The sequence below is a fragment of the Nothobranchius furzeri genome, chromosome 5, assembly GCF_043380555.1.
Source record: "Nothobranchius furzeri strain GRZ-AD chromosome 5, NfurGRZ-RIMD1, whole genome shotgun sequence".
NCBI classification, from domain to species: Eukaryota; Metazoa; Chordata; class Actinopteri; order Cyprinodontiformes; family Nothobranchiidae; genus Nothobranchius; species Nothobranchius furzeri.
In genome coordinates this window covers 58,181,096-58,195,452 of record NC_091745.1, presented here as the reverse complement: position 1 = coordinate 58,195,452, position 14,357 = coordinate 58,181,096, and the positions used below count along the sequence as shown (strand labels likewise).

Sequence of the window (14,357 nt, the reverse complement as noted above, 5' to 3'; positions counted from 1 at the left end):
AGGAAAAAGAAGGAGTTGCATCCAAAGAACACCTTCCCTACTGTGAAGCATGGGGGTGGAAGCATCATGCTTTGGGGGTGCTTTTCTGCGACGGGGACAGGACGACTGCACTGTATAAAGAAGAGGAGAAACAACCTCCTTCACTCAGTCAGAACATTGAAGATGGGTTGTGGCTGGGTCTTCCAACATGACAATGACCCGAAGCACACAGCCAGGATAACCAAGGAGTGGCTCCGTAAGAAGCATATCAAGGTTCTGGAGTGGCCTAGCCAGTCTCCAGACCTAAATACAACCGAAAATCTTTGGAGGGAGTTGAAACTCTGTGTTGCTCAGCACCAGCCCCAGAACCTGACAGATCTATAGATCTGAGCGGAGGAGTGGGCCAAAATCCGTGTTGCAGTATGTGCACACCTGGTCAAGAACTACAGAATCAGAATCAGAAGTTTTTATTGCCATATGTGTGCCAAGTCACAACATTAGGAAATTGCTGCGGTATTTTGGTGCAGAAGGTAAGATAGAAAAAAAAATTAATTAAGAGATAAGCAAATATAAGAACTAATAAAACACTCATGATAAAATTATTAATGTAAAAAGTGGCAAGAATTAGAGAAGCAGCTATCTACTCCGTGTAGGTATTTATCTGAGTGTTTGTTGAATGGTTCAAGCACAGCATCGGGTCACGTGACTGGGACCAATCAACTTGAGTGGGCTGCCCTAGGATTTTCATTCAAAAGTCCAACTGCAGAGGGGAAGAAACTGTTTTTGTGGCGAGAGGTTCTGGTCCGAATGGATCTGAGCCTTCTGCCAGATGGGAGCGAGTCGAAGAGACTGTGTCCAGGGTGAGACGAGTCAGCTATTATCTGACCTGCACGCCTCAATGTCCTAGAGGTGTACAGATCTTGAATGGAAACGTTATACAGGAAACGTTTGATCTCCGTAATTGCAAACAAAGGCTTCTGTACCAAATATTAATGCTGATTTCCTCAGGTGTTCAAATACTTACAGTATGTGCAGCAGTGCAAAACAAATAAATTCTTTACAAATCACACAATGTGATTTCCTGATTTTTTTTTTACATTCTATTTCTCACAGTGGGAATGCACCTACAATGTGAATTTCAGACCCCTCCATGATTTCTAAGTGTGAGAACTTGCAAAATTGCAAGGTGTTCAAATACTTATGTTCCTCACTGTACTGAAGGTTGTTAGCATATTTGCTAATGAATTCAGTTTCAATTCATTTGTCTGATCCGACTGTTCCCTATTTTCGTAGCAGAACACTTTGCTCTCAGACTGCAGGTTTACTGGTGGTTCCTAGAGTATGTAAAAATAGAATGGGGGCAGATCTTTTAGTCATCAGGCTCTGTCTTGTCTAAGTGGACTTTTCCCTCTCCGCTGCTGCTGCATGTATGATCTATATGAGGGAATGATATAAAGTCAGTGACACAACAGAGTGGATGCTTCAAGTCAGTGACTCCATGCAATCAGCTGGGTTTAGTTAGATAGTAAACGTAACTAATTAGCATAATGAATTTAACTCAATGCACTGGTTAATAAGTAGGTTCAACTGCAATGTTTGCTTTGTGAAGTGCCCTGAGATGGTGTGTTGTGAATTAGTGACATATAAAAAGATGAATGTTTTATTGTGTAGAGGTGATCTCCCTCTCTTCATTGAGCAGAAGGAACAGAGGGGCCCCAAGGTAATTGCTACATGAATTAAAGGAAGACAGAACATTGGCCCACCTCTCTTTCATCCTGGTGCAGCCACTGTTTGGGGTTGTCCTCTGTGGCCAGAAAGGCGATGAGGTCCAGGGCGGTTAGACGAGTCTGTCTTCGCGATGAAACAAAAATCAGCACTGGCTTGGCCGGTGAGTGACTGCGTATTGCTGCAGAGTCCAACAGTAGAGCGATGGTCAATAGGGAGACTGTTCAGGTTTGTTGTTATAACAGAATGATTAGATTTATTCTCCAGTGAAACAAGTTAAGTTTATACAGATAACATTCTCCTGCATAACTATTTAAAAACCTAAATTAGCTTTAGCTTTAATATCATGGAATAAAAGTCAGTAAAAAGTTTAAATATCTGTTCTGACACAGAGGATGTGGACATGTCTAAAGAATCCACGTGGGTGTTTTGTAGCTGAACCTTGGAAGGTGGGCTTGTTCATGCTGGCCATGCGGGGACAGTAATGTTGCCCTGGGAAACCATGGATGTGAACTTCCAGTGGGACCGGGCGAACAGACGGGCGGAAGTTAAACAAGCCCACCTGTTAGACAATAGGGGTGAAAAGACAAGATAAACAGCAATGGGTGTGAGCAGCTGGCACCATGAAGCTCCATCTGGCTGCAGTGTGCAGGTCACTGCTGCTGCGGTGTGTGTGATGGATGCTCAGAGTCATCAGGACTGTGTTTTCTTCTACATGTGTGGGTTCAATTGAAAAAGTACAGAACAAAGGACAGCTCCACCACATTCAACAGAACACACAAAACCAATCCAACAGCTCCAGCCTGGTGAGGAGAAACCAGCAGAAACTTTGTCACTGCCCATGATGTGCGAGTCTTTGATAACCACCAGCAGCCGTTCCACTGTTCTCATCTCAGATTATTGTGCCACTGCTCAGCTTGATCCTAAAGTCTGTGCTAAATGTTGATATAAAGACAAATCAGTCAAAACATCTAAATAAGCCCTTTGTGTATTCTCTTCATCCACCAGTCACTGTGACGTCCACCGTTAGATATAAAGTACAACATTATCTACAAGTTAAAGTAGATATGATGACAAACAGAAAAATACCCCTATAAAAACTGGCTTCTGCCGTTCTCACTGAAAACCTGCCTGCTGCTGAAAGAAAGGAGCTTGTGGAGATGATTGGTCAAACGGAGCAGACAAGTGAGCTGTTACTTACCTGACCGATACCCAACCAATCAGCAAGATCTCGAGCGTTGGCCAGAGCCGTGGACAACCCAACAACTCGAACCTTCTTTGATGTGTGAGAGGAGATGAAGTTAGTCCTGGATACAATGACCTCCAGCACCGGACCTCTGTCCTCACCTGCACACACACATTGTCAAATAGTTCAATGCCCTCAGCTAAGTTCTAGTGGCTTTTCATGTAGAAGAAAACGATTTAAATAAATGTTTCTTTTGTCCAGCCTTATGTTGGAGCACCACTGGACCTTTAGCAGCCTTCTCACACAGCTAATTAGTTTGTTGAACATTCTGCTCGTTTCTAATATGATAGAACAACCAACACAGGCAAGGCAGGTGAGGTGCCTTGCACAAGGACACAACAGCAGAGTGACTGGGAAGGAGCTGGGTTTAAACCACTGATCCCGTGACTACTGGATGCCCTGCTCTCCTTCCCTAGACTACTGACAGTGAACAAATCAATGACTGTGCAATGTCCAGAAATGGCCAGGTTTCATAAACAGTTTGACCCCTTCAGTATCTGGTCTACATGGAGACAAGAGTCTACATGTGTTGCCTTTAATCTGCTGGATCCTGATATTCCATCAGCTGGAGCCCGGGCCTCTCTGCAGCTCGGAACACGTCTCTCTGTGCCAAGCCTGCCTGGTTATCTAGGCTGGACTGAACTGTTATAAGAGTGGCTGTTTTCAGCTTATATGAGTTAATCATTCATATAATAATAATGTCTTCATTAATATGTGCTTAAACCAATAAGGTTGATTGATCTGTGCTTGAACTACTGAAAGTTGAAATGAAATGAATTATTACATTGAATGATTCATATATATGGTAACCAGTAATGTTTGATATGGCAAGGCAATCATTACCTGCACTCAGACACAAGGACAAATTGAAGTTAAGTTAAACTCATGACACGTAGATATTTCCTTACTCCAAATAAGAGCATCCGTATTTCAAAGAAGGCGTGATGTTCTGAGGTTTTCTTGGTAATATCCCTTAACATGGCACATTCCGATTGGACAAGAATTCATAACATGGGAATAGGAAAGCAGAGCTCACGAGACGGTGATTTAGTTCTAGAGAACGCTACGGAACGGCCGTCCGGAGCGAAGCCTCTTTAACCCAGAGCATTTTTAGCAAGCTGCCAAAACCCTGCTAAAAGCTGCCTACCGCTGACTCGGCAAACGGTTCCTGCAGAAGAAAGCTGATACAGGTCCGACTCCATAAGAGTCCTTCTAGACGAAAACGGTTCCATCCATCTGGTGTGACCCGGAAAACATCTCTGGACTGGAGAGTCAGTGCTGCGGTTATTCTACACACCTCGGTGCCCAGAGGTCATCCGACCTCCCTGACCTTCAGATCCACAAAGAGGGCTTCCAAAGGGTGAGATAGACACATAAATAGTGTCTGATGCCTTTTTGATAAGAATCAACTTCATAGCTTAACGCAAACCAGATTCTTTCCTTTTTACACCCAGAACTCAGTTCTTCTAGACACGAAAGTTCTGATAGCCTCACATTCATAATAAAGCCACCATACATCACATTCCATCCACCTAGATCCATCTATCACAGTAAATATTAGTTAACTTGTCATGTTTTTAATTGTTTGGAAAATAAATTCTTACTTTTTATAAACCTGACTCTCTTCTTGAATCAGTTCGAAGTGTTCTACAATCTCTGAATAAACAAAGAATTCTAAATCTTCTGGTTAAACATTAAACACCAATCAGACTGGACTTCCATATTTATATGGAAATTCACATCATATTGGTCAAAGTGTAGAATAGTATATTAAGCTTAAAAGCACTACAATTACCCTCTCTTACAACTGCTGGTGCTGAAACAGAACAGGACACCTACCCAGCAGGTGGATCTCATCGATGATGAGGATGGCCACCTTCTGAACGTAGCTTCGGTTCTGCCAACTTCTGCTGACTCCATCCCACTTCTCAGGTGTAGTGACAATGAGGTCAGCCTGTGCTATAGCTCGCACGTCTGGAGTCACGTCGCCCGTCAGCTCAACCACTCTTCACAAGCAACAATACAGAAAGTCATTAGTTAAATAATAGGTCTACGACAAAGCTCCAGACCCAGATGGTTGACACTCTGGTGATTATGTGACGAGAATTTCTTTGCGAAGGTGAGGTCTCATCTTTTTTTATTTTACCTCTTTGCCAGTTTCTCCTCAATCCTGACCTTCCAGTCCTCGATCCTCTCCCTCACTAGGGCTTTTAGCGGGGCAATGTACACCACCTAAGCACACCACATTACATCATAAAGTCTTATAGAGGAAACATTGCATTGCCAAGGTCTACATTAGAGCATCTATCCACATATGAGCATCTGCATCACCTTAGTTTTGTAACTACCTGCTGTTATTGATAACAGAACAGAAAAGGGGTTCATTTTGCCCCAACAATGACCCACAACTCTGAAAAGCAGAGTGATCTTTGACATTGTAATCACCTTGACCTTTTCTGTTGAGACTAAAATGAACAACAGAACAAATATTTCTTCCTTTCGTCCATAATTACAAAGTAATAGTTTTATATCATCCTTCTGCCAGTTACAAAAGCTTCATCTAAACTTTCAACTTATTTCTAAATCCCATCTCAACCTGCTCCCGGGATTTATTTTTCATAATTATGATTACTAACATGATCAATTTATGTGAGTTCAGGAACCCTAACCTTAGCGGACGGGTACTTGTTAAACACCCGGAACATGGCCAGCTCTGCTGCAATGGTTTTCCCAGAGCCGGTTGGTGCTCCAAGCAGAACGTTGGTGTCCGTGTGGTACAGGGTGTGAAAGATCTGAGTCTGGATGGGGTTGAAGTGAGTGAACTTGTAAAGGCTCTCATACTCTGGGTTCCCCAGAGCGGTCACTGGCAAAGGCTGTAGGTCCAGGAGTTCTTAAAGGGAGAAAGTGATGGATGCACGTGAGTCAGCATGAACAAAACAAACCTGATGATCTGTGGGAAGCACCAGAAAACATATTAGAAGAAGGATTTGATCTAAAGGATCAAAAGGGCTGATGTGCATTTAGAGACCTAGAAATCAGCGGTATAACAGATCCCCCTTTTACTATAAAAGGCATGGAAGCTAACATCAGTTTTCTAGCTCTAAGTAAATACTGGGGAAACACAGGACGGAGGCAGTTATAACAAATCTGAAACACATGTATGCACAGTCACCGGAGAAAAGATGGAGTCCAAATACAACCCTATTGGTCAGCTGGTAGGAGGGTGGGACTCATCCGGATCCAACCATCTCTCATCCAGACCGAACAGACCACAAAGAGCAAAAAAAAGCTGGGATAAAAATAAGACTTTACTTCAGCTAAAGACAAAGGGACAACAAGAATCACAGTAATTCTTATTTTCTCATTTTAAACTCTAAATTAAAATTCTGATTTTTCCTCTTCTACAAATGTAGACTGTATCATGATGCAGTAACTCTAGCCAGAACTTGTTTCTGCAGGAAAACATTTCACCTAAATGGTTTTTAAACTTTGTTTCCAGGACGAGGTTTCCAAGCAACAATTATCCAACTAGCGGACAGGATAGTAATTATGTGTAACTTTTATACAGAAATGCACTTAAATAGCCTCGATAACCTTTTGAGGGCCAAGTTACACAGGAAGTCTTACTTCTGTAAACAGACAAAAACTTTTATGTGATTCACAGTTTTTGTGCACAAATAAATAGTTGCTATAATTTCTGACTTCTTCATGAAAATAGATGCAGCCCACTTCACTGAAGACACAACAGGCCAACTAACAACTTCAGGAGTGTGTGTGTGTGTGTGTGTGCATGCGTGCGTGCGTGCGTGTGTGTGTGTACCAGTGTGAGGCGGGTGTCTCTCTGGTAAAATCAGGTTCTGGAAGTTGATGATGCAGACAGCCTCAGCTCCGAGCCAGCGGTCAGACACCGCCTTAATGTAGTACTGGGAGGGCAATGGCTCAAAGATGGGAATGGTGAAGACCAAATGCTGCGGCTCTCCACTCACCACCTGGACAGGACAGGAGATAACCTTCAGTGATGATGTCTCCTCCTGTTCATGGAGCTCCAGATCCAAACTCACCTGTTTCTTCTGTAGGAGAAAGTACTCAGAGTGGTAGATGTGATCATTGATGGGGTCTTCTACCCACAACCACCATGGCTCCCCCACTGACCCATGAACCTGAAACACACACACACACACACACACACACACACACACACACACACACACACACACACACACACACACACACACACACACACACACACACACACACACACACACACACACACACACACGTTATTTGTGCACATCTTAGTTTTCCTTCAAGAGAAACTGTGATTTTTGTTCTTTTGTAAATATAATTGGTCACTTAAGAGTTGCATATTAATGCGAAAATGATCTTCAATGCTAAACACCTGCAATGGACATCTCTGCCTCTACCAGAGAGGTACAGGCTTCATTCTGTTTTAAAGCAGCTTGTAATTTTAATCCCAACACACACAATGACAGAAATAAAGGAAGAAGAATAGAATAGAGGAAGAAGAAAGTGAGAGGTGGGGAGAAAAAGTTAGTTAAATGAAAGAATACAAGAGCAGTGAATGCCCTGCATAGGCTCAGGCGTTGCGCCACTCCTGAAACTCTAGCGCCATGGCTACAACTCCCACCCGCAGGAGACACATGGAAACGAAATGTTCTGCGTGCAGTGCACCCCTTCCCCCTGCTTTAACGGGACACGCACAGAGTTGAAAAAGCATAACGGTTCGCCTCTTGCTCTCACGGGAGCAAAACTGTCTGCGCGCACCCCCCACCTCCAATGGAAATTTTCTAGGGGAAACACTGCAAGAGGAACAAAGAATCCACTTCTGGACCTGCAGTAAGAGAAGAAAACATCAGAAGAGAAACTCCACATCGCCAAGCCACATAGGAATACAACAATCCCAATGGTACTGAAAAACACATGGTGGCGTATTTAGTGCCGACTGCAGCCCAAAGTAATGCAGTGTTTACCCTACATAGGCTCAGGCCTGTGTGTTTGTGGCTGTACACAAACGCAGATTCTCCATAATAGAGTGAGGGGCCATACATTCTGCCCCAAGACCCAAGGAAGACATGGATGGGGTTTGATCCCCAGACATTCAGAGATCCCTCATGTCAACAACAACCAACTTGATCATTTTGTTATTGCGACCTCACCACTTCTGCGGTGCAAAACCCCCCCTGAATTTTGAATAGATAAGTAGGTGGTGTAACTCATGTAGGCAGTCACACACTCTTAAAGAATTAAGAAAAACACAATAATAAATGTTCCAAAGGTTTGTTTTATTGTAGTCCCAAGATTTCCATCCCTGCAATGACAGCAAACCTTTAGAAGATCTTGGTTAATCTGGAAAGTGATGGAATGCTGACAAACGATGCGGTTCTACTCCAAATTATAACAATTTGACTTTTAGGTATCATTTATAAGACTGACTGACTGGCACGCTCACACACAGTTTGTGCTAATGTTTATTCTCAGCTACAGGACTATGCTTTATTTCCTAAAAATGTGTTTGTTGCTCCTTTGATGACATGTGCATGTTCAAAAGTTAGCATGTAAATGAAATTCTGCCGTTTAACTCTGACAGTGTTTTATGTCATTTTTAGATACCATATTAACAAACACAGTGAGCTCCAGCCCTGATTACCAAAGAGATTGGTTGAATATGAGGAAAGTTGCTGAGCATCCAGTATATATGTCGATGTGAGCATCACAGAAAAATGAGATAAACACAAATAACTACTAAGAAACAGGTTTTACTGGGAATCTTCAGAAACAAGAGCCCAGTTACAAGATGCCTAAACCTCTGAGTAATGATGCAGTCACCAAAGATGAGTTGGTGTGGTCCATGTCCCGGGTACTGGGGGGTGGTATGGTGGGGGTGTAGGGACATGTGTCCTGGCTCTGCAGCCGGATCAGAACTAAGCCAGCCAGTGTTCCGTTACTGTTCTCCCATGATTGGAGCATGCATTGCTAATCGGACATAAACATTCATCTTCATATTCAGCCTGCCTACAACAGGCTTCTTGTTCAACACAGACTCCAAGACAAACTCTGGACTAAGCTTCCTGTGATCCTCTCCGGCCCAGTGGCCCTCTGAGGTGGGACATCCAGGCTCTCAGGCACAGATGGAGATTCCACGGTGTGAGAAACATAACAAGGTAGGACGGGAAGCTCGTCTGCTCTCTAATGCGTAGATGTGACAATGGCTTGCTCTTTGTGTCCATTAGTCTGTGTAAATATGTGGTGGTGTGGCTCAGGATGCAGGAGGAGGAGAAACACGCTGAACTGCAGCAGCTGTTGTCAGCCTGGATTTCACAGTCTAATCCGTTCTGCCGGCGGACACTCGGCCCGTTCTACACAACCAGCCTGCTAAAATTTATGACCGAGCTCTTAAACAATGAGACAAACGGTACCCAGCGCATATGAGGAGGATGCTGATGGTCAGAATCATGACGCACAGCCAGCTGTTCTGCAGGGACACTATCACCTGATAATAAACATGCAGACAAGACAGCAAACGCATTTGATTTCTGCCGTCAGGAAATCTTTTGTTAATGCCTGACATAAAATGTCTCGGATGCTTTTAGACATCTCCACAGAGTGACGTGAGTCACTTGACTACAACGGCTCTAACTCAAGTTTTTAGCTCTGTACCAGTTTCACCATTAGACATTAATCATTGTGTAAAGATGATTTCCTGCTTCTATGGATCGTCGTCGTCGTCGTCTTCCTCCGCTTATCCGGGTCCGAGTCACGGGGGCAGCATCCCAACCAGGGAGCTCCAGGCCGTCCTCTCCCCGGCCTTGTCCACCAGCTCCTCCGGCAGGACCCCAAGGCGTTCCCGGACCAGATTGGAGATGTAACCTCTCCAACGTGTCCTGGGTCGACCCGGGGGCCTTCTGCCGGCAGGACATGCCCGAAACACCTCCCCGGGGAGGCGTCCAGGAGGCATCCTGACCAGATGCCCAAACCACCTCAACTGGCTCCTTTCGATCCGGAGGAGCAGCGGTTCTACTCCGAGTCCCTCCCGAATGTCCGAGCTCCTCACCCTATCTCTAAGGCTGAGCCCGGCCACCCTACGGAGGAAACTCATTTCGGCCGCTTGTATCCGCGATCTCGTTCTTTCGGTCATTACCCAAAGCTCATGACCATAGGTGAGGATTGGGACGTAGATCGACCGGTAAATCGAGAGCCTGGCTTTCTGGCTCAGCTCCCTCTTCCCCACGACAGATCGGCTCAGCGTCCGCATCACTGCAGACGCCGAACCAATCCGCCTGTCTATGGATGTGAACAAAAAAAATAAACCGTTTGTCAGGTTTGCTCTCACTACCACAGAGGGTCCAGAATAATCCCGAACATCAGCTTCTTCCTGCTGCCTCCATCTACAGCCTCACTGTTCACCATGCCTGTGACTTCTAATAGTGGAAAGACTGTTATTCTGTTTTGACCTCAATCACGACCAAATAAAGATCAAACTTTTTCTTGTGCAACAGAAGTGGAGCCCAGCAGAACGTTTGGGAACCACTGGTTTAAGGCGACAGGATGCATCACTCACCTGGTCATTCCAGCGGAAGTCAGGCGTGACAACGAGGCGAACACGTAGCACGGTGCGTGTTATTGGTTGGATGCTAGCCTCCATTGTGATTGAGGGGATCTGGTGGACACACTGTTTGACACTCAGCCCGATGTTGACATGGTGCAACATGTGACCTGCAAACAGAAGAGCCAAAGGCTCAGGTGCGTCCGGAAGAAACAGGAAACGGCTGGTCTCACTAACGAACTAACTAACTAACTAACTAGCTAACTAATTAACTAACCAAACAACCTCTGGTCTACTCAGGCAGACTTGCTAACAACGGACTCAAGAAAGGTCTTTAGACATAAAACATAAAATGTTCAGAAACCTCCCAAAGCTAAAATAAAGTTAATTATAGTAAGAAACAATATTGACCTAGAAAACCATAAACAAAAGTAATTTACGTTAAAACTCTCCTTCCAATATCTGATTCACTATAAAGTGATGCTGGGGTTAGGATGGCCATAATAAAAGTTTCAGATTGAAGCTCCACTTAGCACTGCATTTGTTACATAAATGTTTTGTCCCACTAATCCTGTACATGAGAGAATGATTTTGTTTTTACCAATCTCATCCTTCCTCATTTCCTTCAGTTTGTCCACCGTCAGCTTCTTCTCCTCCAGTCTATTCAGCACCACGTGGCTCAGGTTGGGGAACTGGCGGAGAGGATGAGCGTAGCCCCACAGTCGCTTGTCAATCACCTTGCAGAGGGTGAGCAGTCTGTAGGTCATGGCCGGCCAACGCTTCCTTAGAGCGATCTCAAACAAAGCCCTCACAATCCGAGCAGCATTCTGTGTGAGGTACCAGGGATGAAAAACCTATTAATCAACTGTTGTTTCCCCAAATCAAGGCTGCAAACCTTACTGCTGGAGGACTGGTTTGCAGCAGCTATTGAGACCATCCTGCAGTTTTTATTAAACCTTGACTTGACTTGCTTTTTAACTCTCTTGGTGATCTGTGCTGATATAATAGAATCAATCGATCGATCAATCAATCAATTGTAACGGAACGAATGACTTATTTTTCCCTTCTTTGCTCAGAACTAGTCTGCATGAGAGATATTCTCAAGGTCTGATGTATTCCTTCTAACCTGCTTATTTTTAGCTCAACAGAAGAATGAAGAATGAACTCTTTTCTTTTAATTAATCAAAGAACTCTATTTTAATTAAGCTAATCCATCAAAGTGTTAGTCAATAAATAAGATGTGACCAATCTGTGAAATCACAATATTAAATACTTTATTATGATCCTATAGAATATAATAAGTACTGTGACTTTAAGTGTTCCAACAGGACTCATTTCACGTAGCATTAAAAGACATGACACATTACTTTCACTGATCCAATCAGAATCTTACAGATCTGACGGAGGCGTGGTTCTGACGGTGTTTGGTAATTTTCATTCGACAATAAACCATAACATCCGAGGTATAAAACTACGCCACGTCATCTCTAACGCCAGTTCAAAGCGTTCCAGAGAAAGTGACGGAGTGGCCAATCCCGATCTAAACTCTTTAATCGAAAGAACAACGACAAGCTGAAAAATCCAGTCGCTACACCAACCAGTGGCAACAGCTCCTTTCAGAATAAAAGCTCCATCCACCGACCCAGGCTTGGGTCTGACCAGACGCCAATAAAGTGTTGTATGCCAGAAGTAACTCAAGATGGGTTTGATCGGAACCGCGGCTTTTCCTACCGGCTCGGTTTCCAGAGGGTTCACTGGACCTCGATATTCCTGATCTACAGAGGACTTCCACAAGACAAGGTAGACCAGCAAATGGTGTCTCATGCTTTTTCTGAAGCTAACCAAGGCTTAATGCAAAACAACATCTTCAGTTCCCGTCAGAACTAATCGCTTCTTCAGATTTGCTGGTTCTGATTTACAGCACACATCATCCATTCACCGCCTCATCCAATTTTAGTTACACCATACATTTAGTTTAAAGCAAGTCTAGTTTAATTTGTTAGTAATAAAATTCGTAACTTTTAAACGCGACTCTCTCTATTCTGTTGTCTCTGAGTGAATCCGTAACGGTTATCTAATCTCTGCAATAAAAAGATCCCATCTTCTGATTTAAATAACCCTTGATCCGTAAGGTGGATTCTATATTTCCTATGGAATCCCACGCCTTATGACTCATTAATTAAAATGTAATAACCTCCTTTTCATTACACAAACAATCAGTCAATCCATCCATCCATCCATCCATCCATCCATCCATACACCCACCCACCCACCCACCCACCCATCCACCTACCCACCCACCCATGGTCTTGTGCCTGTGTGTTTTCTCTCACCTGTGCAACATATGAGAGGTCTGAGATGAGTGAGAAGCTGTCCACCTCTCCTCGACTGATGTATGTCTGTAGTAAAATGTTAACTTTGCCATAACCGTTCTCCACACCACCTGCAGCCGGTAACTCACAGTAGTTACAGAGCAACTGCTCCAGTTCCTCTAGCTCCTCCTCACGAACCTGTCGACACACACCGGGTTTGTCATTTATTGCTGCTTTCAGATTGTTCTGAAGTTCTTCACAGAAGAGTTCTACTTCAGAACATTTTAAAATGGAATATTTCCCTAAACAGGTATCCCTGCTGTTGCGTCATAGAGCTGCCAGAGTCTCACTTTGAGCTGTTCAAACTCCTCAGCCTTGGAAACAACGGTGAGGATGTCCGCTTCTGTCCTCTGTGAGTTGAAATGTTCATTGAACGTCTTCAAACAGAAAAGAGGAAAGTCATTAGTTTAAGCAGCAGTCGTACTCGACAGACATCTGATTTAAAACACTGTGATGATGTTTGGAGTTCTGAGTTCAGACAGAGATGGTTTGGACATGTCCAGAGGGGAGACAATGACTACATGGGTAGAAGGACGCTGAGAGGAAGACCAACAAGAAGATTTAGGGATGTTTGTTAAAGAGAACATGAAGTTATTTGCTGTGAGGGTGGAAGATGGTAAAGGCATGACTGGATGGAGACGCCTAAAGGAAAAAGCTAAACAAGAAGACAGTTTTGCCAGAATCCAGCTACACTGAGACACATCTGCACAGAAGCCTTTTTTCCTCTTAAATATTTTATGTGTCTAACTAGTGGTGGGCGGTATGTTGAGAATACTCGATGAATCTCAAGTTTTCTGCGAGCGATGGTTAACGTGGTGGCTCTATCATGAACATCAAGTATACATTTTCACAGTAAAATGAAGCCGTCTGTAATTCACTGTGAGTTTCGTTTCTCCCACAAGCTGCAAATGATCTCCCCGACATGATGCAGTCCATGAGGTGAGACTGACCCATCTGTGGGTGTGATGTAGGTGTGAGGTCACCTACCTCCATGGTGTTATATCTGATGTAGAAGTGACTGGCCGTCCTGCCGAGGTCAGTGGAAGCGAAGTAGCCGGTGCGCTCTTCGAAGCGGATCATTCTGGCTTTATCCAGCTTCCGGGCTGACTCTACCACCAGCTCCTTCCTGTAGAGCTCTAACCCTGGATCCGTCTGAAACAGATCAAAGGAACGCTTTAGTCTGACGTACACTAGTCATATGAGAAAATTTATTTTATTTAGTTTTTTCTTTACGGGGAGACAGTTAGGAGTCCTCCGTGTTACCGGCGGGTTGCCGGTTCAAACCTATGCAACCCAGTGCAGCTGTAGTAAAGCACTTTGGAGTCCTCTGACTCAGAGAGGAACTATCTAACCTTTTCGTCTCAGTCGATTTTTATAATATTGTTTTAGTCGAAACATTAACCTAAAATCTTATTTTCATCTCTGACATTTACCAGCAGTTCCTAAGTAAACTTCTAACAAACGTCCGACA

General features: G+C 43.9%; 1 protein-coding gene across 8 annotated transcripts in view; it reads right to left on the bottom strand.

Annotated features, from left to right (window-relative positions):
- Positions 1 to 14,357, bottom strand: part of ascc3 (activating signal cointegrator 1 complex subunit 3) — a 203,058-nt gene that overhangs the window by 33,643 nt on the left and 155,058 nt on the right. For all 8 annotated transcript variants that reach the window (XM_015949512.3, XM_015949510.3, XM_015949509.3 and 5 more), the window contains exons 18-30: positions 13,874 to 14,038; positions 13,177 to 13,263; positions 12,848 to 13,024; positions 11,116 to 11,341; positions 10,530 to 10,684; positions 7,012 to 7,110; positions 6,771 to 6,939; positions 5,620 to 5,840; positions 5,097 to 5,182; positions 4,790 to 4,956; positions 2,906 to 3,051; positions 2,146 to 2,266; positions 1,743 to 1,885 (exon numbers count right to left, since the gene is read on the bottom strand). In XM_015949512.3, coding sequence (XP_015804998.3) covers positions 1,743 to 1,885; positions 2,146 to 2,266; positions 2,906 to 3,051; positions 4,790 to 4,956; positions 5,097 to 5,182; positions 5,620 to 5,840; positions 6,771 to 6,939; positions 7,012 to 7,110; positions 10,530 to 10,684; positions 11,116 to 11,341; positions 12,848 to 13,024; positions 13,177 to 13,263; positions 13,874 to 14,038 — 1,962 coding nt within the window. The remainder of the gene's footprint in view (positions 1 to 1,742; positions 1,886 to 2,145; positions 2,267 to 2,905; positions 3,052 to 4,789; positions 4,957 to 5,096; positions 5,183 to 5,619; positions 5,841 to 6,770; positions 6,940 to 7,011; positions 7,111 to 10,529; positions 10,685 to 11,115; positions 11,342 to 12,847; positions 13,025 to 13,176; positions 13,264 to 13,873; positions 14,039 to 14,357) is intronic.